Source organism: Ogataea parapolymorpha, chromosome III, assembly GCF_000187245.1.
Source record: "Ogataea parapolymorpha DL-1 chromosome III, whole genome shotgun sequence".
Taxonomy (NCBI): Eukaryota; Fungi; Ascomycota; class Pichiomycetes; order Pichiales; family Pichiaceae; genus Ogataea; species Ogataea parapolymorpha.
Genome location: NC_027864.1, coordinates 469,183 through 493,642, shown reverse-complemented (window position 1 = coordinate 493,642; position 24,460 = coordinate 469,183). Strand labels below are relative to the sequence as shown.

Genomic DNA, 24,460 nt, shown 5'->3' with positions numbered 1-24,460 from the left:
TCATAGACAGTTATCGTAGAGGTAGCAGCTGCGACTCCCTCATTTTGGCCCGGCACAACGGACACTCCTGGCGCTCCTTGACCCAGTCCAGCACGCACTTCCAGCAGAAGACGTGGCCACACTCGCCGCATGATGGGTCCTTCATCGGCGACAGACACAGCATGCACGTGCGCGAAGACTCAGGCAGGTAAGGCAGCACATTTGGGTCTGCAAGGTCCACAACGTCGCTCGTCTGGTCTCTGAACCTGTAGATCAGGTCGCCGGAGTCCTGAACGGTCTCTGTGGTCTCCCACAGTTTGCGCACGTTTGCCACGTTCTTGAAGACCGTCTGAAAGATGATCAGCAGTCCCAGCAACTCGTAGTTGCCTCGCGCTCCCTGCTGATTTTTGTCCACTCGATACCCAAACGCATATCGCAGACCAAAGAGTCTTTTCGCAAACTGATAGTACTTGCCTGTGAAGTAGAAAAGCGCCAGATGAAGATTCATGAGATCCATCAGGTTGATGTAGCTGACGCCGGAAACCCATTGTGCTAGCCGGCTTTGCTGTGATTTCAGTTTTTGAAGCAATTGGCGAACAGCATAGGGGAAGAGCACATACGCCACGACAAAGCCAAATCGGGACGCAAATTTCGGTATCTTGCGGCCATCACGACTCACATACACCAGATCCACGTACTCCTCACCCAGAGTCTTGGAACCCACCAATGTTGTGAGACACAGATAAAGGGCCGTGGCCAGAGTTCGTAGCTCCTCCGGGTACTTGTGGACAAAGTGAGAACCTTTGATGGCCTTCACAACGTCAGAGAGCTGGTTATGCAGCCTAGACTCAAAATACGAATCCTTTTGGTTGGCCCGCACAATCGCTGGAGCATTGGCAAAAGACAAAAGCTTAAACATAAAAAGGAATAATTATTTAGCCTAGCCAGACGCAAATATTAGCCCATTCGTAATTGATAAATTTAGTGAAATCGTACATAGCAAAAATGCACGAACCTACGTACATGGTCTCCAGATCCCAACCTCGACGTCCCAGCCGCTGAACGTCTTGAACACGCGCGTCTTTTTGGTCCACCGCTTGCACGGTCTTCCTGAGCGATCAAGCTCACCCGAAAGGCCACTTGCCCGCGCCTTGCTCCCCGTAGGCGTTTCTGCTCGGCTTGGAGTGTCCTCCACTACCGGAGACGAAGGCACGCCCGGCTTTTTTAGCGGCTTGATAATGATCCGCCTCTTTTTGTCGTTTTCGTCTGTTCCTTCAATTCGCACGGGCGACGCCACAGCATCCTCCTCGTGTTTCACCTTCGGTTTCGGCTTGCGCTTTGTGCGCGACAGCTCCGTAGGCAGATCGGGAAACTGTGCCAGCGCTGTCGACGAGAGTTGCAGCTTGACCAGCTTGGACATTGAATTTAAGAAACTAATTTTTTTACGTCAGCGCAGATAAATAGTGTTCGTCTATTAAAATGTCTAAGGGCCGTCATATACCGAAATCGCCTTTCATGAGAGCATTGCGCGCCTGAGTCTTGTTTGTGTTCTGGTTCTTGTTCTTGTGGCGGGGCGCAAGGCCCACAGGAGCAGGGGCAAAATGGCCACCACCATAAGCTGGCGCAGGTGCGTAGCCCTGAGGAGGAATAGGAGCAGCAGCGTAGCCATTTGGCGGAGGGTAGCCTCCGTAGGGAGCACCGTGTGGAACAGCATAGCCGTTTGGTGGGGGCACCGGGTATGTACGGTATTTGGGGTATTGTGGATAGTAGTTCATAGGCATTGGTTGCACTGCCTGCACTGCCTGCATCGGAGGAGGCATTCTGCCGCGTTGTTCCAAGCTGGGAGAGCCGTAGGGAGACTGCGCCACGTGTTCCGGTGACGGCGATAAGCTCTGGCCGTAGCGCAGCGGAGACGACGAGCGAGACCGTGGAGTCGACGATGCGTAGGCTGGATGAGGAGCGTTGATGCCGTAGCCCATAGAAGGAGCGCCGTGGTGAGAGTAGCGTTGCATGGCCTGGTTTGGAATAGATGGTGGTGCCGTCTGCACTGGAGCGCGTGTTTGAACAGGAGGCGATAGTGTAGGTTTCTGCGGTGACGGATCGGCTGAGTCCGTGGGCTCCTCGTCATCCTTCAAGACATCCATCAGTTCAGACTCCAAACTTTCGATATCGTCGAAAATCTTGGAATTGCGTATCTGCTGCTGCATCTTTGGCGGCTCAAAGCTGGACATGGAGACTGAAGCCGGCGACGAGGCTGCCATTGGTGCCAAGGAAGGAGATGCTGGGGCAGCAGTGGTAGTGGCTTCTGGCGAAGGCTTTGCAGAAGCAGGTCCCCGTGCCTGGTATGAAAAGGAGCCCGGAACAACTGTCTGCTTTGCCGGTGGAAGAGGTTTTTGGTTGTACGACCCAGGAGAGTTTTGCAAAACATTGGCAGGCTGTTCGCTGTGATGTGTCTGCTGCGGCTGTGGAGCAAAGTAGTCGTCCTTCGGTGGTGGGAGTCTGTTATTAACGTGCATGGGCTTGTTTTCAGGCAGACTGGCCGGAGGTGGCAACGAATATCCTGAACTGTCAACCTCATGTGATTGTTCGCTAATGGGTCTCATTGGTGGCGGTTTTCTTTCGTCCTTCACAGGAGACGGAGTTTGGACTGCAGTATAATAAGAGCTGCCGCTATTGGCTTTGACTCCGCGCTCATTTGGAGGGTTGGGAGACCCGTTCTCTTTCCCGTCAGGAGTGCTTGGAAAATCCTTTTCAGGCACAGGAGGAGGCGGCAACGGGCTCGTTTGATATGGCTTGGACGGAAGAGGCTCGGACATTTTATTGGTGATATCATTCAGGTCTTTGCTCTCGGACACAACCCTCGTTCTATTGGCCGACTTCATTTTCTCGACCTCCTTCTCAGCCTCCCGAATCTTGTCTTGCAAATCCTTGAGTTTTTCCCGCTTGAGCTCTATCTCAATATCATAGCCATCCCTTTCAATATCCTGCTCTTCCACAATGACCCATTTCTTGAATCCTTCTGCAAGCTCGACCTCTAGGATGTAGGTTTTACCAAACATTTTCTTTTTGGCACTAGTTTCCTCGCTACCCAGGGAAGCCAACCATGTCCATATGAAGTAGTCGTCTATAGTAGCCCTCGAAACGGTAGCTGTGAAGTAATCGGCATCGCGCAGCTCGACGGGCTTGGGAGATGTCATATCTTCCGACCAACCTGGAACAAGCTTGTAAGCCAGCTTGTTACCCGACGTGCCATCGCTGATCATGTCTTCGTCGTATATGCACATATTGTCCAAAAGACGGCTTCCTTCGCTCGAGAGCTTGCTTATAAGACCGTCCACATCTTTAAATAGCCGCTTGAGGAGTAGATAGTCTTCTCTTGTGTAGAATACGGTGGGGTCATTGAATTTCAGGGTCTTGGAGACTCTTACCAGCAGTTCAGCCGGATTCTTTGATGGATTGTTCACCTTGATAGTGACCATCGGCACCTCCTGGAGAAAACGCGAGGACGAGCTGGAGGTGGTTGTTGCCGGTGGAGGGTATGGTGTATTTTTCAGAATATGTTGTAATGATTTGGGCAGCTTTTCGATCTGGCCCTTTGGCGGCATCGAGTTCAAGAAGGAAAGCAGTAAATGGAAGGTTGCATCGCCTGCAGGTATCCACTCGTACATGCCTCTCTCGAAACTTGGGGTTTCGTTTTGCTTATTCTTCACCGGATGGAATGCCCACAGGCCACATAGCCTGGCCACCTTCTTTGCACTAAGCATGTTGTGCTTTGAGTTGAGAATCAGTGCAACGATGAGGTCAAAGAAATCATAGACGATCGACGCATGCGCGCCCGACGAAAGACAGCTGGGCATGAACTCCAAAAACGCACGTTTGGGGAAGCCTGCCTCCTCGTCAAGCGTGACGAACTTGGTGTACGTCTTCCAGCCTATCACGCAGTTTCCCGGGAGTCGACACCAGAAAAATTTGAGCGCGCTGATCAGCACGTAGGGGCTCACTTGCCTGACTTCTTCGCGGATTATTTCTGGATCTGCCACTTTTCCGTTGTCGAATATCTCATTTAGGAAAGATTTGAGGGCCGGCTCGTGTTGTTGTGGTCTGAAGGGCAATAGTAGATACGGCGTTTTTGTTCCTTTGCGTTTAATTTCGGACGTGATGATGTGGATCGCGTCTTTCACGTCTTTCCTCTGGAATTCCACGTCGTACTTGTCGCCAGCGAGGCCATACCGGTACTGTGTTTTCGGTTTGTAGTCTGCTGCGGCTGCTCTGTCCAGATCTGCACTGTAGATAAACGAGCCGACCTCTTCAGGTTCGGCCATTTTAAAGGCAGGCAGGCTGGGAAGTGGTTTGGCCATGGGAAGAACACAAGGAAAAATGGTAAACAAAAAATAGAAAGTGGAAAAAGATCAAGGGGATAGCAGAAGGGGGGCAGACAGATTTTGGAAAAACCTCAGCAGTAAGACGTACCAGCTCCTTTATATATAAGGCACTGTATAGTAAAAGAGACCGCTCTTGGCAGCTTTTGGGCCTCCCTCGTCGGCATGTCTGACCCTATTCCACCCGAGCTTGTGCGTCGTTATTTGGACGATCGACGCAATAAAAAACTTAGACCTCGATGATTTTAGCTGATTCTGAGATCGCCACTCTCAAGGCGACAAAAACCATTGGCATCATCGGCCTCGGCGACATGGGCCTCCTGTATGCCCGCCGATTTAGCCAGGCCGGCTGGAACGTGTGTGGCTGCGACAGAGAGGAGAACTACGAAAAGTTCAGCGCCGAGCCGTTTGAGGTGCTAAAAAACGGGCATCTGGTCTCGCGTAAAAGCGACTTGGTCATTTACAGCGTGGAGGCCGAGAACATCGCCAAGGTCGTCAAGATGTACGCGCCATCCACCAAGCTCGGCGCCGTCGTGGGCGGCCAGACCTCCTGCAAACAGGCCGAGATCCGGGCGTTTGAAGAGTATTTACCTGAAGACCTGGATATCGTGTCGATGCACTCGTTGCACGGACCGAACGTTGACACCACGGGCCAGCCGCTGGTGCTGATCAAACACCGCGCCAGCGACGCTAGCTTCAACCTGGTCGAGTCGCTGCTGTCGTGTCTGAACTCCAAACACGTTTATCTGAGCTTCCAGGAACACGACAGAATCACAGCCGACACACAGGCTGTGACCCACGCGGCATTTCTCAGCATGGGGGTGGCCTGGCACAACAACAACCAGTACCCCTGGGAGACCCCGAAATGGCTGGGAGGAATAGAGAATGCCAAAATCAACATCAGTCTCAGAATCTACAGCAACAAGTACCACGTCTACGCAGGCCTCGCAATCACGAATCCGTCGGCCCACGAGCAGATTTTGCAATATGCCAACTCGTGCACGGAGCTGTTTTCGCTCATGATCCAGAACAAGGGCGACGAGCTGCGGCGCAGAGTGTTTGCTGCCAAACAGGCCGTTTTCGGGAAGCTACCTAAGGACCACACTCTATTGCTCGACGACAACCTGCTCCAGCAGTACTCGCTGAGTAAGATCCCTCCAGAGGGCAAGCAGCCTAACTCGCACCTGTCGCTTTTGGCAATTGTGGATAGCTGGAGCTGTCTGGGCATTGTGCCGTACGACCACATCATTTGCTCCACTCCGCTGTTTCGTATTTTCCTCGGCGTGACAGAGTATCTGTTTTGCACGCCTGGCCTACTGGAGGAGTGTCTGGAGGACGGTCTGAGCAAGACCTCGTTCCGTCAGGACGATTTGAATTTTGTCATTGCCGCACGCGAATGGTCGAGCATCGTTTCGTTCGGAGACTACGGGCTGTACAAGGACAGGTTTGTTAAGACCCAGAATTTCTTCATGCCGATGATCGGCGAGGCTAACAAGACAGGCAACGAGATGATCAAGACGATTCTCCAGCGAGTTGCGGAGCGTGAGGGCGGCCCTGTCGCGGGCCAAGAATAATTTGCACGGGACTAGTAGTGTCGAGACAATTCTGGTCTGTCGATCTCTGGTAGACGGCAGAAGGCGTTGGATTGGCGCAGTAGACATTGCCATAGTAGCCTGGCGAGCTCCGGGACTAGGACGCCAACAGAGCCCGGATGTGTGTTTTTACCGGATTTGGCGAGAAGCCGTGATTTGGCCAGATGCCCAAGTTTTAAATATTTTTATATTAATATAAAGGCAAAACCATGGGAAACGTCTTTAGCGGCATTTTTGGGCGACTCTGGGGCGTGAACAAGGAGATCCGCATTCTCATTCTCGGTCTGGACGGCGCGGGCAAGACCACCATTCTGTATAAGCTGCAAATGGGCGAGGTGGTGAAGACCAAGCCTACGATCGGATTCAACGTCGAAACACTAACATACAAAAACATATCCATCAACATGTGGGACCTGGGTGGGCAAACATCGATCCGTCCGTACTGGCGATGCTACTACGCCAACACCGCAGCAGTGATCTTTGTTGTCGATTCCACGGACAAGGAGCGTATAGAGGTGGCCAAAAAGGAATTACACATGATGCTGAAGGAGGACGAGCTCACAGACAGCGCATTGCTCGTGTTTGCCAACAAGCAGGATCAGCCGGGCGCCTTGACGGCGGCCGAGGTGTCGAAGGCACTGGGACTGGTGGATCTGAAAGACCGCAGTTGGAGCATCGTTGCGTCCAGTGCCATCAAGGGCGAAGGACTGTCCGAGGGCCTCGATTGGCTCATCGACGTGATTAAAGAGGAGCAGATGTAAAGTGTATACTTAGTTGCTACGGCAAAAAATAAAAATAAATATTATTTATTTGCCATGTTCCGCCTAGCGCTGCCAATTGTGCACAAGCGCAGCATCCGACTGGCTCTTGGAGCCGGAGCCGGCGTGCTGACCGCGTACTGGTGCCAGAATTCGCTCTTGAATGACGCAAGGGTGTCCAGAGGCCTGTACAAAAACCCTCTAGTTTTGAGCAACAAAAACCAGCTAGTGGTAGACTCTCAGCAGCCAACCTACGAGATGGGACTCTATGTTGCCTCGCAAAAGGAGCTGGAAAAGGAATCCAACGAGATCCGGCGCGAGCAGAAGAGCCGCAAATTTACCGGCTGGTTCTACTACATCAAGTACTGGCTGCTAGACTATGTCTGGGAGCCGGTGATTACTGTCACGCGGTTTGTGGAGCTCACGTCTCTATTTATACCCATGTTTGCGACCTACCCGATAGTTTTCTTTGGCAAACGCAATAAGGAGGGCGACACATCGGGAGCGTTGCTATGGTATCGGCTGGTTCGTCATTTGGCAGAGCTTGCCGGGGCCTCCTTCATCAAGCTTGGTCAATGGGCCGCCTCGCGTACCGATATATTTTCCAAAGGTCTGTGTGAGGAGCTGGCTCAATTGCACTCCAATGCAAAGTCCCACTCGTTCCGCCACACCAGACAGATAATCGAGAGCACCTTTGGCGGGAACAAGCTGGAGGACGTGTTTGACGAGTTTGATCCCGTGCCCATTGGCTGTGGAGCCATTGCGCAAGTGTACAAGGCGAAGCTGAACAAGAAGTTTGCCGAGGAGGACCACGAACAATACGTTGCTGTCAAGGTTGTGCATCCAAACATTGAGGTCAAAATCGAGAGAGACCTGCGCCTTATGCGGTTCTTTGCGAACGCGATAGACGTTATTCCTACCATGGAATGGCTCTCTTTACCGCAGGAGGTGGAACAGTTCTCTATATTGATGAAAATGCAGCTGGACCTCAGAATAGAGGGCCACAACTTGCTGAAGTTCAAGGAAAAGTTCCCTGGCGACGAGATCCGATTCCCTAAGCCGTTCATGAATATCAGTTCGCGGAAAGTGCTCGTGGAACAGGAAATCAAAGGCCTCTCGATGACAAAGATACTGGACCTCACCAAAGGAGGCAAGCACATTTCTAAAGAGGTCAGCGACAGCATGATAGACGCGTTCCTCAAGATGCTTATTTTAGACAACTTTATTCATGCCGACTTGCACCCGGGCAATATTTTTGTTCGCTTTGTGCAGCGGAATAGAAAGACGCGCGAGACGATCTCGGACGAGCTGGAAACAGACCAGCTGATGGCTCGTCTGCGCAAGATCAACCAAGCGTCTGAACTGATGGCAGAGCTCGAAAAATTAGACAAAGAGGACTACCACCCTCAAATATGTCTGATCGACGCGGGTCTGGTGACAGAGCTCGATGACACCGATAGATACAACTTCATCTCTCTGTTCAATGCCCTGTCGCAGTTTGACGGCTACCAGGCAGGCACGCTGATGATAGAACGCTCAAAAACACCAGGATCGGCCATTGACACGGAAGTGTTCAAGATGAAGGTAGAGAGACTCGTCAATAGAGTGAAACAGCGGACATTCACACTGGGATCGATATCAATTGGAGACTTGCTAGACCAAATGCTCGGCATGGTGCGGTCGCACCATGTCCGCATGGACGGGGACTTCATCACGGTGATAGTAGCAATATTGCTCATGGAAGGTATAGGACGCCAACTGGACCCGGACCTTGACCTTTTTGCCAGGTGTGTATTTGCATGGAATGTGGGATTCCCCACGTACTGAATGAATACTAACAAGGCATAGATCGTTGCCAATCTTGCGGAAACTTAGTTTCCAGGATGGTAAACTAATACTACAGAACAGCGACAAGCTGCACATGCTTAAGATCTGGATGACGCTCGAGGCCAGACAGTTTGTCAACGCATCCGTGCACGATGTAAGTACTAACATTGTCCTTACTAACACACCAGGTTTACCGTCTCGTCAAGAGCGACGGCCTCTGTCCGGACTATTAGAATTTGGTAGCAAGGAAAACAACACGTGCGGTGTAAGGTGTATAGAGTGTAGGCGGTCGGTGCGAGGCGTGACGCTGCTCACGTGGAGAAGAGTCGTATAAATCTCAGGTACGCCAGGGAATTATAGTTGTTTAGATTTCATCGTTAGTTCGACATGAAGTTTGGAAAGACGTTCCTGGGCCACCAGGTCCCGGAATGGCAACACTCATACATGAATTACAAGGCCCTGAAAAAACAGATCAAGGCCATTTCCCAGCAGCAGTTAGAGCTCTTGGCAAAAGACCCCGAGGCCGACACTTTGAACGACCCTGACATTCGGGCGGAGCTGGCTTCTTTTTTCTTCAATCTTGACCGAAATATAGAGAAAGTTGACGATTTCTACAACAAGCAGTACAGTGAGTACGAGAGGCGTCTCAAGAAGATAACAAGTGTTCTGGCGCCGTCACAGCTGCAGTTCAATGATGACGAAGAGGCGGACGAGGTGATAGGCATCATGCTCGAGTTGCGGAACTGCTTCCGTAACCTGAAATGGTTCGGGGAGCTCAACAGACGCGGCTTTCGGAAGATTCTCAAAAAGCTCGATAAGAAAGTCGGAACCAACCGGCAGGAAGTCTACCTCAGTGCTCGTATCTATCCGCTGCCTTTCTCCAACGAGTCTGACATCATCCGTAATTTGAACCAGATCAATCTGTATCTGAACCAGCTGCTTCCTTCCAACGAGACTAACAAGAACCCTATTCCGATCGACATGTACAATGAAACGGCTGTGCAACAGGCAAACAAGAACATAAACTCCTCTGCTGCATCGTCGATCTCCAATATAGACATGAACATAATCAGCTCGTCGTCGTCGTCTCTTTTACCACCTGCAGGCCCTTACAACGGAGGCGTCAAGCCCTTCAAACCTACTCCGATGGACAACTATCTCGAGCACATCCAGAAAGATGACCCCGAGAGCTTGAATCAGGCTTTGATCAAGGACTTTATGTCTCCTGTTCTTGCTCCTTTGAAGCTGCTCATTTCGCTGCTCAACAAGGCAACCTTGAATCTCAGCTATAAGTGTATCGACGCGCTTTTGGAGATCATCCCCATTTTGTCTGATTCTTCCGACATTAGCGGCAGAAATTTTATCCACCACCATGTGATTGCTCTGGGAAAACAGTATGTCAAGAAGAAGGAGCAGCAGGTCGAGAGCCAGACCATTCCGGTGGCCCATACGCCTGCGGATATTAATTTTAGACTGGTTTCAACATTTGGCCCCGACGGAATAAACTCGAACGACTCTTCGCAGGGTCTGCTGTACATTTTTGAGCACCTGCCTGCGCACTTGAAGTTTGCCATTTTGCAGAAAGACACGTACAAACGGACTCCACTCCACTACGCGGCACAATACGGCCTCAAAGAGGTGACCCATATTATTCTTGAATTTTTGAAAAAATGGGGGCTTTACAACGAGAACATTTCTTTGGACGACAAACATGTGTGGGGAGACTCTGAGCTGCTGACGCCTTTGCATCTTTCAATTCTCGGCACCCACCCAAGGACCACAGCGGTACTGATTGATGCCATGAACGATAAGGTTGCACTGACCTGTCCTGAGCTGCTTCTGATAGCCACACGACTGGACTCTCCGGGAATTATTGAGTCGCTGCTCAGATGCAAGGGAGCCAGCATCGACTACGCAGATCCAGACACCAAGGAAACGGCGCTCTATATTGCTGCCAAGTTGGACCTAAGGAAATCCGTTGAGTTCCTGTTATCCAGGGGAGCGAACACGGAGCTGGGTGAGGCTACGTTTGGATGGACGCCTGTTTTCGTGGCGGCCGCTGAAGGATATAAAGACGTGGTCCAGCTGCTTATCGATCATGGTGCCAAGTTTGATTTGCAAGACCTCAGTGGCTGGACGCCGCGAGAACACGCTTGCTTGAGAGGCCATCTGGACATTGCTCGGATTCTCACGCCAAAAGACTACGATCCTTATAAGCTGCTGGAGTCCAAACCTATTTCCCCAGTGTTATCGCCGCAAACCAAGCCGTACAACATGAGCGAGCTAGCCACCAGTTTGGATAGAATTTCCGACAGCAACAACGAGCACAACGTCCTCAAGCATTTGAGACAACAACGATCTGCATCGCCAAACGCTCGTCCTGTCAAGTCCTTCGGTCACCAGTACCTGAAACCCAACGAGTCGCTGATTCTTATTACTCTGGGCACCACTGACCTGAGAGACAAGACGCCTGCGATCGACTTGAAGCGAGTGCCGTTGTCCAAAGCCCATAGCACCGAACTTGACACTGCGCTATCGATCGTCATCAACGCCAAGAACCTTGACCAGCCGTCGGTACTTTTGGATTTGCCGTTAGATGACAACCACGGAGGTGCCAGCGACCCTATTAGCTTCAAATGCGTCGATAAGGATCCTTTGGACACAGTGATTTTCTTTGACATAGTGCCTACATACCAGTCGGTGGAGGAAAATAGGGAGAAGAAGATTCTGGGCCGTGCAGCTGCTCTGCTAAGGTCTGCGTACACCAAGGTGGGTCCGAATCTGCGGTCGCTGTCGAACTCGATCAGTCTGCCGATCCTGGAGAGCGACACATTGGAGGTGCTTGGAACGATCAAGTTCGAGATCATGCTGATTACGCCGTTCAGACATCCGAAAATGGTGCTCGACAGACCAGAAACCTACTGGAAGTCTTTGGTTTCGTCACGAGTCATTGGTCACCGCGGAAACGGAATGAACAGCCGCGACCGTAAGTCGCTGCAGCTTGGAGAAAACACGGTCGAGTCGTTCATTGCGGCAGCCTCGTTGGGAGCTTCGTATGTCGAGTTCGACGTTCAGCTGACCAAGGATCACGTTCCCGTCGTTTATCATGACTTTTTGGTCGCCGAGTCTGGCATGGACGTTCCTATGCATGCGCTGACTCTCGAGCAGTTCCTTGGACTCAATAACACCGACTCTAATAAGCAGAGCGGCATCAAGGAGAGCAGAGACGACTACTACCTATACAAGAAGTCACGTGGCCGGGCCGCGTCGTTCGAGCCGCGCACGTCAGTTCCTAAGGAGAAGGATGGCGACGACTTCTCGCCCGAGAACGAGCGGATGAAGCTCACCAAGACATGGAAACTCAAACAGTACAAGGGAAATTCACGTGGCTCTTCGATTGCGTCCTCGTTCGTGACGTTGGTGGAGTTGTTCAAGAAAGTGCCGAAAAACGTCGGTTTCAATATCGAGTGCAAATATCCGATGCTGGATGAGGCAGAGCACGAGGACATGGGCCAGATCGCGATCGACCTGAACCACTACGTCGATACAGTGCTAAAAGTGGTGTATGAAAACGCCGATGGAAGAGATATCATTTTTTCGTCGTTCCACCCAGACGTCTGTGTGCTGCTCTCTTTGAAACAGCCATCGATCCCGATTTTGTACCTCACGGAGGCGGGAACACAGCCAATGGCCGACGTGCGGGCCAGCTCGCTGCAGAGCGCCATCAGATTCGCCCGCAAATGGAATTTGCTGGGAATCGTGTCTGCTGCCGACACCATTGTGATGTGTCCTAGACTGGCCTCCGTGGTGAAGGCGAGCGGGCTGGTGTGCGTGACGTATGGCGCAGCAAATAACGACCCTGAAAACGCCAAGCTGGAGATGGCGGCAGGTGTGGATGCCGTCATCGTCGACAGCGTCCTGGCTGTGCGGAAAGAATTGACAAAGACACGAAATGAAGACGTGAGATTGCTTAGTGGCTAAGCTCTGCTGCACATGCTACGTGGTGTGCGGGTGGGTACACCTAGCACCACAGAAAGCAACCGTTGCATATATATAGTGCTAGGTGTGCAGAACATAAGATTAAATGTCTTCTACAATTCTTGCTTCCGGCATTCCATTGGAGGTGTCAGACTCCGAGGTGGAGGAGTTTTTCAATTTCTGCGGCAAGACCAAGACGATTGCCACCGTCGACAAGAATGAAAAGACCAAGACGGTCAAGGTGGAGTTTGTGAATGCGAGCGCTGTTTCCACGGCACTGTTATTGAACGGTGCCGAGCTAGGTGGCGGCAGCATCAAGGTCATTGGCGAGGGCCTGGCCAAACAGCCTATTGTGCCGACGAGCGAGGTGAGGCCGGCTGAAGTGAGCGCCCCAGCTAGTGGCGACATTCCGCAGGAAGATAAGCCCAAGACGACGATTTTGGCGGAGTATCTGTCGCAAGGGTATGCCATTTCGGACGGGCTTGTGCAGAAGGCGGTCGAGTTTGACCAGAAGAACGGCATCTCGTCGAACTTCAAGCAATTCCTGTCGAATTTGGACGCCAAGTACCATATCCAGGACAAGAATCAGCAGCTGCTGAACCAGGCCAACTCGCAGCTTGGTCTGGACAGCAAGATCGCGATTGGCCGCACAAAGCTCGATAGCTACTTCGACAAGTTCAAGAACGACAAGCTGGGCTCGAGAATCCACAAATTCTACACAGAGGTGGCCAGTGACGCGAAACAGGTGCACGAGGAAGCCAAGCGGCTTGCAGAGCTGAAGAAGGCCGGTCACGAGTCGAACATCACGCCAGACTCTACGACTGCCCAGCTGGCAGCCCAGGTTCCGCTGGAAGAGAGTAAGTAAGAGATTAAGTAATGGTACGAATATTCCGTTTTTGGCAACCTGTCCTAATCGAGCAACCCTATTTGGGGTAGCGAAATTTCAAGTGCAGCATTTATTGCTAGGAAATACTAAGACAATTAATCAATGGCATCCGCAGAAATCGCAGACCTGTTGACGCCGTCGCCCTCCAAGTCGACCAAGACTGGCGTGGTGACCCAATTGAAGCGTGTGGCCAGCGCTTCCAAGGACAATATCTGGGTTTCTCCGTTCCGTCCAAAGGGAAGGAGCCCAAGAGCAGCACCAAAGCAGGAGAAGACCAAGGAAAACGAGCCAGTGACAGAACCAGCCACAGAGCAGAAACCTGACGCCGAGCCGGAGACACAGGAGGCAAAGCAGGAAGAAGCCGTGGAGGCAGAAGATGCCCAGGAGCCACAGACAGAGACGACAGAAACTGACCCTGTCGAAAAAGCACAGGAGCCTGCAGAGTCTGCAGAGCCCGAAAGTGAGCCTGTTGCAGACGTTGCCTCAGAGGAGGCCCTTCAGGAGACGACCGGCGACGTGGTGGAGGACGAGGAGCCGATAGGCGAGACTGAGCCAGCTGGGCAGTCCGAGCCGCTTGTTGCGCCCGCCGACGAGATCGAGGCCACCTTCGACAAGCCCAAGATGCTCAATCGGTACAAGGAAAACAAGCTTCTAGCGTCGCAGGCACTGAACAATACACAGGTGCAAAATATGGACCGAGTGCTAAATCTCGGTGCTGGCCTAAAGCTAACCGAGGCCCAAATCTACGAAATTGCTAAAAAAAGAGTTGCTCCAGTTTTGAAACAGGTGGACGAGCAGGTGCAGGAAAACCTCAAACGGGACGAATTGCGTGCCAAGGAGGAAGAGGAGAAGTTTGTCAAGAAAGATGAGTCGAAGCTTGCCAAAGAGCTCAAGAAGTACACTGCTGCCATCGAGAAGGAGAACGCTGCGATTGTGGCCTCGTTTGCCAAGCCGATGAAGAAACTCGACGAGGACATGGCCGCCAGCAAAAAGGCGTACGAGCAGTATATTGCCGATGTGAAGGCCAAGATCGAGCAGGACGCCATCGACTACGAGGAGGCCGGGAAAAAAGCTGCTGAGAAGCACGTGACCGACAAAGAGGAGCTGCACGAGCGTGCCGAGCAGCGCAAGCAAGAGCTGACGGAGGCCCTGGCGCACGCCAAGGAGCAGCAGGAGGTCGAGACTCAGAAGGAAAAGGAAGTGCGCGCTTTGGGCGAGGAATACAAGCAGAAGGCGGATGAGGCAGAGAGTCAGCTGAGAGAGAAGGAGAAAGAGCTTGAGGACAAGATTGCGCAGTTGGAGGGGCTTGTTTCGTCAAAATACGACAAACAGGTTGCCATTGCTGGTGCCACGAGAAAGAAGCTCGAGGCCGAGCGCAAGGTGGCCATTATTGATGCCCAGCATGCGCAGGCCAAGGGCAATGCCGACAAACTGCAGGAACACGTTAATTTGATCCAGAGCCATGTGGACCAGCACCAGGCCAAGAAGGAGTATTTGAGTACCGAGGGCCAGAAACAGCTGGACGAGAAGCGCAGCGCAGCAGAAAAGGCAGTTGAGGACTGGGAGCTTGAGAAGCAGCAGATGAGAACTGAGGAGGCCAGAAGGCAGGAGCGGTTGCGCATTGAGGCTGAGGCCGAGCGCAAGCGGCTGGCCGAGGAAGAGGAGCAAAGAAAGGCCGAGGAGGAGGAGAGAAAGAGAAAGGAGGAGGAGCTTGCTGCTCAGCGGAAGGAGCAGGAGGAGAGAGAGGCAAAGGAGAAGGAAGAGAAGGAGAGAAAAGAGCAGGAGGAGAAGGAGAAGAAGGAGAAGGAGAAGAAGCACAGTGCCATTGGTGCTGTTGGTGTTGGTGCCGCTGCAGGCGTTGCTGGTGCGGGTGTTGCTGGTGCAGATGTTCTGGCCAATGCCGGCAGCAACAGCGTTTCCGGCATCACGAGTCCTCAGCTAGGAGACAACACGGCTCAGAAGAAAGCTGATCCTCAGCCTGAGTCCCAGTCAGAAATCGCTGCCTCGACTGAGCCAAAGCCAGAAAGTGCTGCGTCCATTGGACCTGTGGCCGATACTGGCAAGCCGGATGAGAACGTTTCCAAAGCTGTTGCCTCTGATAATCTGAACGACTCTGTGCCAGAATCTCCTAAGGATGTTTCCAGAGATGCCTCAAAGGACATTTCCGATAACGTCAAGAACGCTTCTGTGGATGCCGCTGTTGCCGAACCTGCTGCCGACGCTGGCTCGCCAACGTCCACTAAATCCAGCAAGCCTAGCAAGTCGAAAGCACCCACTGAGGTGATCACCACGGTGACCGCCACGGGAGCCGCTGCCGACATTGCTGCTGCCGCGATTGACGCTGCCGGCATCGACGCTGTCACAGAGCAGCTCGAGAAAGGCGCCGACGTGGCCGACATTGCCAAGCTCGCAGAAACCAAGAGATCCGCCGATCCTATCCAGGAGGAGCCAGAGGCCAAGAACGGCACCACGATTGCGTCAGCCTCGACCCCGGGCGCTTTTGTGGCCCCAATTACTACCTCCCTCCCTGCTGTCTCTGCTACAGGCTCTCCAACCACCCCCAAAAAGGTGGACTCGTTGGAGCGGACGAAAACCCCAGATTCCAAGACCAAGCCGAAATCCAGAGCCAATTCTCTGACCAAGAAGCTGTTCCCGCTGTCGAGAAGCAGTAGCAAGAAGCAGGAGGCGCAGAAACAGGAGCCAAAACAGGAATCTGCATCCAGCGAGACTCCTGAGCCAGCAAAGACCGTTCCGCCAGTCACGTACAAGTCGCTGGACCCTGCTGTCTCCAAGGAGTCCCCTCCAGTGACCGCTCATGGCGAAGGTGACATCGACTCGATCGATGCCCGGTCGCAAGCCAAGCCGGTGTTCACAGAGGTTGTTGACAACGACGACTACCAGGAGGTGATCACGTACGAGACAATCGACTCGGCCGAGTACGAGAAAAACAAGCACGATCCAAACTACATGAAGGTGCCTGCGGACGAGTAAGAAGTGTATTTTTGTGTAAGAATCTGACATTGTATTTTGTGGTAGCACATCTATTTGTAGGCAAAGCCTTTCTTCTCGAAAGACCACGAGTCGTCTCTGATTCTTCCTCTCAAAACTGGAATCTCAGAACCTGGAACGTACACGTCTTCGAACAGGATATCCATTTTGGCCTCAGGTGGTGGAGAGATCTCTGCCTCCTTAACTTGCTCGTCAACGTACTTTCTGGCAGACTTGTCAAAGGCCTTGATTTCGTCCTCGGTAGCAATGCCGAACTCCAAAAGATGAGCCTTGAGGCCAGAGATAGGATCGTTTCTCGATCTCATGTTCTGCACCTCCTCTCTGGTTCTGTAGGTAGTACCTGGGTCAGACATGGAGTGTCCTCCGTATCTGTAGGTCTCGTATTCCAACACCAGCGGTCCGTTACCGGAAATACACCAGTCCTTAGCGAACTTGGAGGCCTGGTACACGGCGAGGATGTCCATACCGTTGACCTTCAGACCAGGAATGTATTGACCTCTCTTGTAGTACTCGACCATGGCAGAGGATCTCGAGGCAGACGTACCCATACCGTACTTGTTGTTTTCACAAGCGAAAATGCATGGGAGGTTCCACAGCTTGGCCATGTTGAAGGACTCGAACACCTGACCTTGGTTGGCGGCACCATCACCGTACAAAGTGAACGTACAGTTTGGTTTGTCTCTGTATTGGTGGGCAAAGGCAAGACCTGCTCCCAATGGCACCTGGGCTCCCACAATACCGTTTCCTCCGTAGAATCCTGGGGCATACATGTGCATGGATCCTCCCTTACCGTACGAGACGCCACATCTCTTTCCCATCAGCTCTCCAAGGACAGCCTTCACAGGGGCACCTCTCATGTAAGTGAAGCCGTGGCATCTGTACGAGGTAATCACATCGTCATTGCCATCAATGGCATTTTCAATACCCACGGCAATGGCCTCTTGTCCAACAGAAAGATGGCAGAAACCTCTGATCTTCTTGGCCTTGTAAAGGGCGTCAGCAGCCATCTCCATTCTTCTGATAATGACCATGTCTTTATACATTTGGAGCAGAGTGCTCTTTTCGGTTTCGAAAGTCAACTCTGGTGCGTCCAACTCATATGTCTCGAATGAGGTTTCTGGCAAATCAATTCTCACAATGTCGGACTCGGTGGCCAGTGTTCTGGCCAGTCTGGGAGAGACACGAACCGGAGCTCTCTTGGATAAAAATCTCAGCATTGAAGTATTATTAAGCGGAGTGCTAAAAGATAAGGTGGTTTTGTTATCCCCTCTAATAAAAAATTCTTGAGCCGTGAGGTTTCGGAAAGCAAATTTCCAGCGTCGCTTGCCGACGGTCGAGGAGAAAAATGCGACTTGCGACAGAGCAGTTTGTTGTGCTTATATAATAGTTTAAAAAAATAATACAAAAAAATATATCAAGTACATGTCCTCGAACTCCCAGTACAAGTACGACGAAATGTCCAATAAGGTCCTACGGGCCAACCGACGATTGATGGATGAGAGAGGAGAGTCTTCTGTCTCGACCACTCCCCAGAGTGTCATTGGTAAGATCAGCATCGAGGAGATGGGCTCAAGAGTTGAAAGGGAGACAAAAGAAGCTCCTGTACCCGTGGCAAAGAAAAGAAAAAGATCAACCGTTCAATGAGGACGCTTCTTGATACCGCTGTCGAGGAGCTCACGTATGTGCCTACCAGTGAAAAATCTCAGCAAATATACGAGGACCTATTAGTTTGGTGCTCAGAACAATTGGATAGCGACGTTCCAGGAGACATTGTCCAGTCGATGGCCGACATTATTCTAGAGATTTTGAAAAATGAACGACTGACAGATCTGCAGCGAAAAGACACTATTGAGGAGACTATGGGTAAAAAACTTGAGGACGAGGTTTTTCAAAAAGTTCTCGATCTGAGTAAGGAAATTGACGATTGGAAGCGTCCCGGGGGTGACGAAGAGGGGGGAATAATCATAGATGAGGAGGATGAAGACGCTGCAGAAGACGAAGAAGAAGACGACGACGAAGATGAAGACGAAGATGAAGACGAAGAAGAGCCTACTGAAGCTCAAGAAGTTCACGACGACGTTGTTTTGCTTACGGCTGACGGTTCTACCGACACCGAGGAGTTCGATATCAAGTCAGTCGATAAATATTATCTTACACGACTATTGGCTCAAGAGTTCAAGGATCTTGACTCCTACAGACACACAGAACTTTCGCAAAGCATCAATGAACTGCTCACCAAATTTGCTGAGGAGGAACTCGATATGCGCAAATTGGAGTCCAGTCTTCTTCAGTTGTTTGATTATGAGTCCAATGACACGGTGAGGAAAATTACAAAGCATCCGTTGGAGATATATTTTGCTATCAAGCTTTCTCAAGCCTCAGAGGCAGAAAAATCACAGATTTTTGACACCATGGTTTCTAAAGGATTAGAGTCTTGGGTCAACCAGTATAAGGGCATCAGAAAACATAGCGACGAAGAGGCAGCAACGAAACGACAGAAGCTGACTGAAACACAAAAGAAGGATGTCCAAAAACAAGTGCCCAGATACATTGATATTGAGAGCTTGATTTTCGAGCAGGGCTCGCATCTCATGACTAATACCAAATTTCAGCTTCCTCAAGGGTCCTTCAAACGCGCTCGCAAAAGCTGGGAGGAAATCCATATACCACCTCCTAAAAAACCAGAATTTCAGGCCGACGAGAAACTTGTTGACATTACTGAGCTGCCGGAATGGGCGCAAACGGCATTTCCTTCAAACGAAACCAAAACTCTTAATAGAATACAGTCCAAAGTTTATCCGGCAGCCTTTCATGACGATACGAACATACTAATGTGTGCTCCTACGGGAGCAGGTAAGACCAATGTTGCTATGTTGACAGTTTTGCGAACGATTTCCAAGTTTATGAGTGACGATGAAACCATACGTTTGAACGACTTTAAAATTGTATACATTGCTCCTTTGAAGGCTTTGGTGCAAGAACAGGTGCGCGAATTCCAAAGAAGATTAAGTCAGTTCAATATAACTGTAAATGAGCTGACAGGTGACTCCAATCTCACTAAACACCAAATCGCTACCACTCAAATATTGGTTACGACTCCAGAAAAATGGGACGTGATTACGAGAAAAATGAACGATGCGTCTTACGTTCGACTAGTCAGGCTTATCATTCTCGACGAGGTTCATCTGTTGCACGATGTAAGAGGACCAGTTTTGGAAAGTATTGTGGCCAGAACTCTCAAATATGCGGATGACAACAATGAGGAACCGGTGAGGCTGGTCGGATTATCTGCTACGTTACCGAACTATGTTGATGTTGCTAGGTTCTTGCGAGTGGAAGAAAAAGGTTTGTTCTATTTCGACGCCACCTACCGTCCATGTCCACTGGCTCAGCAATTCGTTGGCATTACGGAGAAAAAGTCATTGAAGCGCTTTCAGGCAATGTACGAGGTGTGTTACGATAAAGTTGTGGAAAACCTTTCCAATGGACACCAGGTGATTATTTTTGTTCATTCAAGGAAAGAGACGGAGAAAACGGCTAAATGGATAGTGGACAAGCTGATCGAAACAGAGAGAGTGACGGATTTGATCAAATTCACTCCAGGGGTTCAAGAGATTTTGAGAACTGAGGCCGAAGAAGCGGCCAATGAGGGTCTGAAAAACGTACTACCTATGGGCTTTGGAATCCATCACGCCGGAATGAACAAGAAAGATAGATCTACGACCGAGGACCTTTTTGCCCAAGGATATTTGAAGGTACTGGTTTCCACCGCAACTTTGGCGTGGGGTGTCAATCTGCCTGCACACACTGTCATTATCAAAGGCACTAACGTTTACTCTCCTGAAAAAGGTACATGGGTTGAGCTCTCACCTCAGGATATTCTTCAAATGCTAGGAAGAGCTGGCAGACCAAGATACGATACTCATGGTGAGGGTATTATAATCACCAACCAGGACGAGGTTAAATATTACCTTGCAATATTGAACCAGCAGCTGCCAATTGAATCCCAGCTTGTCTCGAAGCTTGTGGACAATCTCAATGCCGAAATAGTTCTGGGCACAATTCAATCTTTAGAGGACTGCATAAAATGGTTAGGTTACACCTATCTGTATGTCCGAATGTCGCACTCACGCAGCTTGTACCATGTTGGGATGGAGTACGATAATGACACAGACTTGGTTGAAAGAAGGCGCGATCTGGCATACTCCGCTCTTCTGCTGCTGGTGAAAAACGGGTTGATAAAGTACAGCTTTGAAAAAGACCAAATCACGGCCACTGACATGGGCCGTATCGCATCGCATTACTACATCTCTTACCGAAGCATTCGAAACTATTCCAAACACCTCAATCCGGATATGAACGAAAGTGATCTGTTCAGGATGTTCGCTAGCAGTGAGGAATTCAAATACATTCCCGTCAGACAGGAAGAAAAGATGGAAATCAAGAAGTTGATGGAAAGAGCTCCAATACCGGTGAGCGAATCAAATGAAGACCCACTTGCAAAAATTAGTATTCTCCTTCAGGCGTATATTTCACAGCTTCGCCTTGAAGGCTTTGCTTTAATGGCAGACATGATCTATGTAGTTCAGTCTGCAGGGCGTCTATTTCGGGCCATGCTGGAAATGGCCTCAAAGAAAGGCTGGCCTCGGCTTGCTGTTCTACTGATGGACCTATGCAAAATCATTGAAAGACGTTTATGGCTGACGAACTCGCCGTTCCGTCAGTTCCCCAAGGCTCCTTTTGAAATCATACAAACCACCGAGCGGTCTATGACTCCATGGAAATACTATTTGCGTCTTTCTGACGAATTCGAGGTTGCCCAGGCTCTAAAGTCCGAGCGGTTCGGACGCATAGGATTTGAGCTACTTCAGAAATTTCCCAGGTTGACAATGTCTTGTCAAGCCCAGCCAATTACTCCGTCATTGCTGAAGGTGGAGGCAGAAATCATCCCTTCGTGGAAATGGGACTATGATATTCATGGGTGGAGTGAGCAATTCATTCTTCTTGTGGAAGATTGTGATTCAGAGAAACTTCTTTATTCCACCACGCTCATTGTGCAAAGCAAATACATTGACCAGCCACATCTAGTTGATTTTACCGTGCCATTTATTGACTCCTCGCAGCCAAACTACTTTGTGTCTTTAATCAGCGATCGATGGCTGCACTGCGAGTCAAAGGTGCCAATTATGTTGAACAACCTTAAAATGCCGAAGAAATTCCCTGCGCCTACACCCCTTTTGGACTTTGGTTTCATTGAGACCAGTGAAGTTGGAGAGTTTAGCAAAATTTTCAATTTCAAGACCTTCAATAGGATCCAATCACAGGTTTTCGATACTATATTTAATACATCAGAGAGCACACTGTGTTTTTGCTCTAAAGGTTGCGGAAAAACAACTATTGCGGAACTTGCGTTGCTGAGCCATTGGAATAAAGAAAAAGGTCGGGCTGTTTATCTTACCACTAACCAGTATCAAATTGATCAGCTTCTAAAACGGTGGAAAAAGGTTTTAGGCCCACTATTTGGGGGCAAAGAAATCAACAAGTTGACGGGCGAATTAAGCGCGGACTTGAAACTGCTAGGAGGCTCGCATTTGATCTTGGCAACTCCCGAACAGTTTGATCTAATCTCTAGACGTTGGCAACAAAGAAAAAATGTACAATCGATAGAGCTCGTTATTGCAGATGATTGTCACGCAATTGGTTTTGATCCTGTTTATGAGCTTGTTCTGAGCCGTCTCAGGTTTATCGCCATTAACCTGAAGAAGGAGATCCGAATTGTTGCTCTTGGGTCCTCTCTCGCAAACTCAAGAGACGTTGCTGATTGGCTTGGGGTCCCCAAACAATGCAATTTCAATTTTGACTCAAAAGAAAGAGAATATTCTCTTGAAGTGAAATTCCAAGCTTACCAGCTAACACATCATCCATCTATGGTTTTGGCAATGATTCGACCAGCATACAATGCAATCAGGGATCTTAACGAGGAAAGATGTATTTTATTTGTACCAACGAGGAGCCATTGCGTTGATATCTCCAAGGAGCTGGTCAGATTAATGACAAAAGACGATGCCAGCTGGCTGAGAACCGAGTTGGAAAGTATTGAAAAGTATCTGGACCGGGTCCATGATTCCTCTCTGAAAGAAGTTCTCAAATACGGCATTGGCTTCTACTACACAGGAATGACTAACAGTGACCGAATTCTTGTTGAGAAACTGTATTCCGCAGGCGTCTTGACATGTCTAATGGCTACCAAGGATACCTGTTATTGGTCTCCAGCTGCAGAGTTTGTCATTATTTTGAGCACGCAGACTTATGAAGGAAAAGAACACAGGTACATTGATTACCCAATCAACGATATCCTCGAAATGGTGGGCCTTTCGAGAAACCCAAACGCCACTTCCAAGGCGTTGATTCTCACAAACGAAGAGAAAGTCGATTACTACAAGAAGTTCCTTGGCGAGTCGCTGCCAATTGAGAGTCAGCTGACATATCATATTCACGATGCATTTGTGAACGATATCAGCACCCAACTAATTAGAAACAGACAAGACTGTGTTGATTGGATCACATATTCCTACTTCTACAGAAGACTACAAAGCAATCCCAGCTATTATGGTCTGAGAGATACGAGTGAGGATGGTATTTCTGAATATTTGTCGGAGCTTGTTGAAAATACACTGAACGATTTGGTGGAGGCCAAAATCATAGAGCTTGATATTGATGAAGACGTGGAACAAGAAGAGGAAGAGGAGCTTGGTGATGAAGTTAAACCTCTGAATGGCTGCATGATCTCTGCGTATTACAATGTCTCGTTTGTGACTATGCAAACATTTTCGCTGTCTCTCAACAACAAAACTAATTTGCGCGGACTCTTAGAAGTCGTTGCTTCTGCTCATGAATTTGACGATCTACCTATCCGAAACCATGAAGACGAATTCTTAGGAAAGCTTTACAACCGACTCCCATTGAGAAGCGCAAGCATCAAGAATTTCGAATCCCCATCATTCAAGTGTTTCATTCTGATCCAGGCTCATCTTTCGAGAATCAATCTGCCCCCAGACCTTACAGGAGATCTGAATAATATTCTATTGAAACTTGTGAACCTGTTATATGCAGCCGTTGATGTTCTCTCAAGTGAGGGTTTCCTGAATGCTATGACTGCCATGGATCTGACACAGATGGTCGTCCAGGCAATGTGGGCTAACGACAACCCTTTGAAGCAGATTCCTTACTTCAGCGAAGACATCCTAAAAGAATGTGAGGCAAAGAAAATTGAGACCGTGTATGACATCATGGCGCTTGAGGACGACGACAGAGACGAGCTTCTCAGAACGCTAAATGAAAAACAACTTGGAAGTGTTGCCGACTTTGTGAATAAGTACCCAAACCTGGAACTGTCTTACGAATTGGACCTCAACGAACCTATCAGAGCAAACGAGCCCAAGGAAATTGTGGTGAACATCGAACGGGACGAGGAACTAGAAGAATTGGATGCCGTTTGTCCTCGGTTCCCCTACAAAAAGATGGAAAATTGGTGGATTGTTGTTGGCGAACACAAGAGGAAAGAATTGTACGCCATTAAAAAGCTTACGATTTCCAGGGAGTCCCAGCAGGTGCATCTAAGCTTTACCATACCAGATGCTGGAGAGCATAAACTCGGCATATGGTGTGTCTGCGACTCTTACATTGACACAGATAAGCAGATAGAGTTAGATGTGAAGGTGGTTTAGTTTCAATATATTTAATGTATCTCGATGCTTTGACAAGCCCACTCAAGTACTTGTAGCCACAAACAATGCACGGTACTTGTTATTGTTTTATACATGGACCGAGACAATGACTCAGACTCATACAGTGTCCCAAACATGGAACAGCGGAGCAACATGAGATTACCAGAGTGATATATATATACTTGCTTTAGATTGAGGTTGTGCGCAAAATATTTTCACTATCGATCTAAAGGAGCTCAGAGAGCTAGTTGGCTCACAACAAGGCTAAGCATTTGGCTACAAAATCTCTTGACTACCTAACATTCGAACTCCTTATATTCTCAGT

General features: G+C 49.8%; 11 protein-coding genes across 11 annotated transcripts; 7 read left to right on the top strand and 4 right to left on the bottom strand.

The window, feature by feature from the left end:
* Positions 1 to 10: 10 nt before the first annotated feature.
* On the bottom strand, positions 11 to 898 carry HPODL_00444 (Peroxisomal membrane protein PEX10; the record flags this gene model as incomplete). Its single annotated transcript, XM_014080393.1, has 1 exon — positions 11 to 898. One exon carries the CDS (start codon positions 896 to 898, stop codon positions 11 to 13), a length of 888 nt encoding a protein of 295 aa, XP_013935868.1.
* Positions 899 to 994: 96 nt separating this feature from the next.
* Positions 995 to 1,399, bottom strand: HPODL_05151 (uncharacterized protein; the record flags this gene model as incomplete). Its single annotated transcript, XM_014080392.1, has 1 exon — positions 995 to 1,399. The coding sequence occupies one exon, from the start codon at positions 1,397 to 1,399 to the stop codon at positions 995 to 997; it is 405 nt and encodes a 134-aa protein (XP_013935867.1).
* A 73-nt stretch (positions 1,400 to 1,472) lies between these two features.
* Positions 1,473 to 4,337, bottom strand: HPODL_00443 (Morphogenesis-related protein MSB1; the record flags this gene model as incomplete). The annotated part of the gene is made up of 1 exon (XM_014080391.1): positions 1,473 to 4,337. One exon carries the CDS (start codon positions 4,335 to 4,337, stop codon positions 1,473 to 1,475), a length of 2,865 nt encoding a protein of 954 aa, XP_013935866.1.
* Positions 4,338 to 4,597: 260 nt separating this feature from the next.
* On the top strand, positions 4,598 to 5,932 carry HPODL_00442 (Prephenate dehydrogenase [NADP(+)]; the record flags this gene model as incomplete). Its single annotated transcript, XM_014080390.1, has 1 exon — positions 4,598 to 5,932. The coding sequence occupies one exon, from the start codon at positions 4,598 to 4,600 to the stop codon at positions 5,930 to 5,932; it is 1,335 nt and encodes a 444-aa protein (XP_013935865.1).
* A 227-nt stretch (positions 5,933 to 6,159) lies between these two features.
* Positions 6,160 to 6,711, top strand: HPODL_00441 (ADP-ribosylation factor-like protein 1; the record flags this gene model as incomplete). The annotated part of the gene is made up of 1 exon (XM_014080389.1): positions 6,160 to 6,711. One exon carries the CDS (start codon positions 6,160 to 6,162, stop codon positions 6,709 to 6,711), a length of 552 nt encoding a protein of 183 aa, XP_013935864.1.
* Positions 6,712 to 6,765: 54 nt separating this feature from the next.
* Positions 6,766 to 8,768, top strand: HPODL_00440 (putative ABC1 family protein, mitochondrial precursor; the record flags this gene model as incomplete). The annotated part of the gene is made up of 3 exons (XM_014080388.1): positions 6,766 to 8,495; positions 8,557 to 8,689; positions 8,724 to 8,768. The coding sequence occupies 3 exons, from the start codon at positions 6,766 to 6,768 to the stop codon at positions 8,766 to 8,768; spliced, it is 1,908 nt and encodes a 635-aa protein (XP_013935863.1).
* Positions 8,769 to 8,922: 154 nt separating this feature from the next.
* HPODL_00439 (Glycerophosphodiester phosphodiesterase GDE1) lies at positions 8,923 to 12,516 on the top strand (the record flags this gene model as incomplete). Its single annotated transcript, XM_014080387.1, has 1 exon — positions 8,923 to 12,516. The coding sequence occupies one exon, from the start codon at positions 8,923 to 8,925 to the stop codon at positions 12,514 to 12,516; it is 3,594 nt and encodes a 1,197-aa protein (XP_013935862.1).
* Positions 12,517 to 12,619: 103 nt separating this feature from the next.
* HPODL_00438 (Protein vip1) lies at positions 12,620 to 13,378 on the top strand (the record flags this gene model as incomplete). The annotated part of the gene is made up of 1 exon (XM_014080386.1): positions 12,620 to 13,378. One exon carries the CDS (start codon positions 12,620 to 12,622, stop codon positions 13,376 to 13,378), a length of 759 nt encoding a protein of 252 aa, XP_013935861.1.
* A 123-nt stretch (positions 13,379 to 13,501) lies between these two features.
* Positions 13,502 to 16,390, top strand: HPODL_00437 (uncharacterized protein; the record flags this gene model as incomplete). The annotated part of the gene is made up of 1 exon (XM_014080385.1): positions 13,502 to 16,390. The coding sequence occupies one exon, from the start codon at positions 13,502 to 13,504 to the stop codon at positions 16,388 to 16,390; it is 2,889 nt and encodes a 962-aa protein (XP_013935860.1).
* Positions 16,391 to 16,440: 50 nt separating this feature from the next.
* Positions 16,441 to 17,625, bottom strand: HPODL_00436 (Pyruvate dehydrogenase E1 component subunit alpha, mitochondrial; the record flags this gene model as incomplete). Its single annotated transcript, XM_014080384.1, has 1 exon — positions 16,441 to 17,625. The coding sequence occupies one exon, from the start codon at positions 17,623 to 17,625 to the stop codon at positions 16,441 to 16,443; it is 1,185 nt and encodes a 394-aa protein (XP_013935859.1).
* Positions 17,626 to 18,048: 423 nt separating this feature from the next.
* Positions 18,049 to 24,135, top strand: HPODL_00435 (Pre-mRNA-splicing helicase BRR2; the record flags this gene model as incomplete). The annotated part of the gene is made up of 1 exon (XM_014080383.1): positions 18,049 to 24,135. The coding sequence occupies one exon, from the start codon at positions 18,049 to 18,051 to the stop codon at positions 24,133 to 24,135; it is 6,087 nt and encodes a 2,028-aa protein (XP_013935858.1).
* Between the last annotated feature and the right edge of the window lie 325 nt (positions 24,136 to 24,460).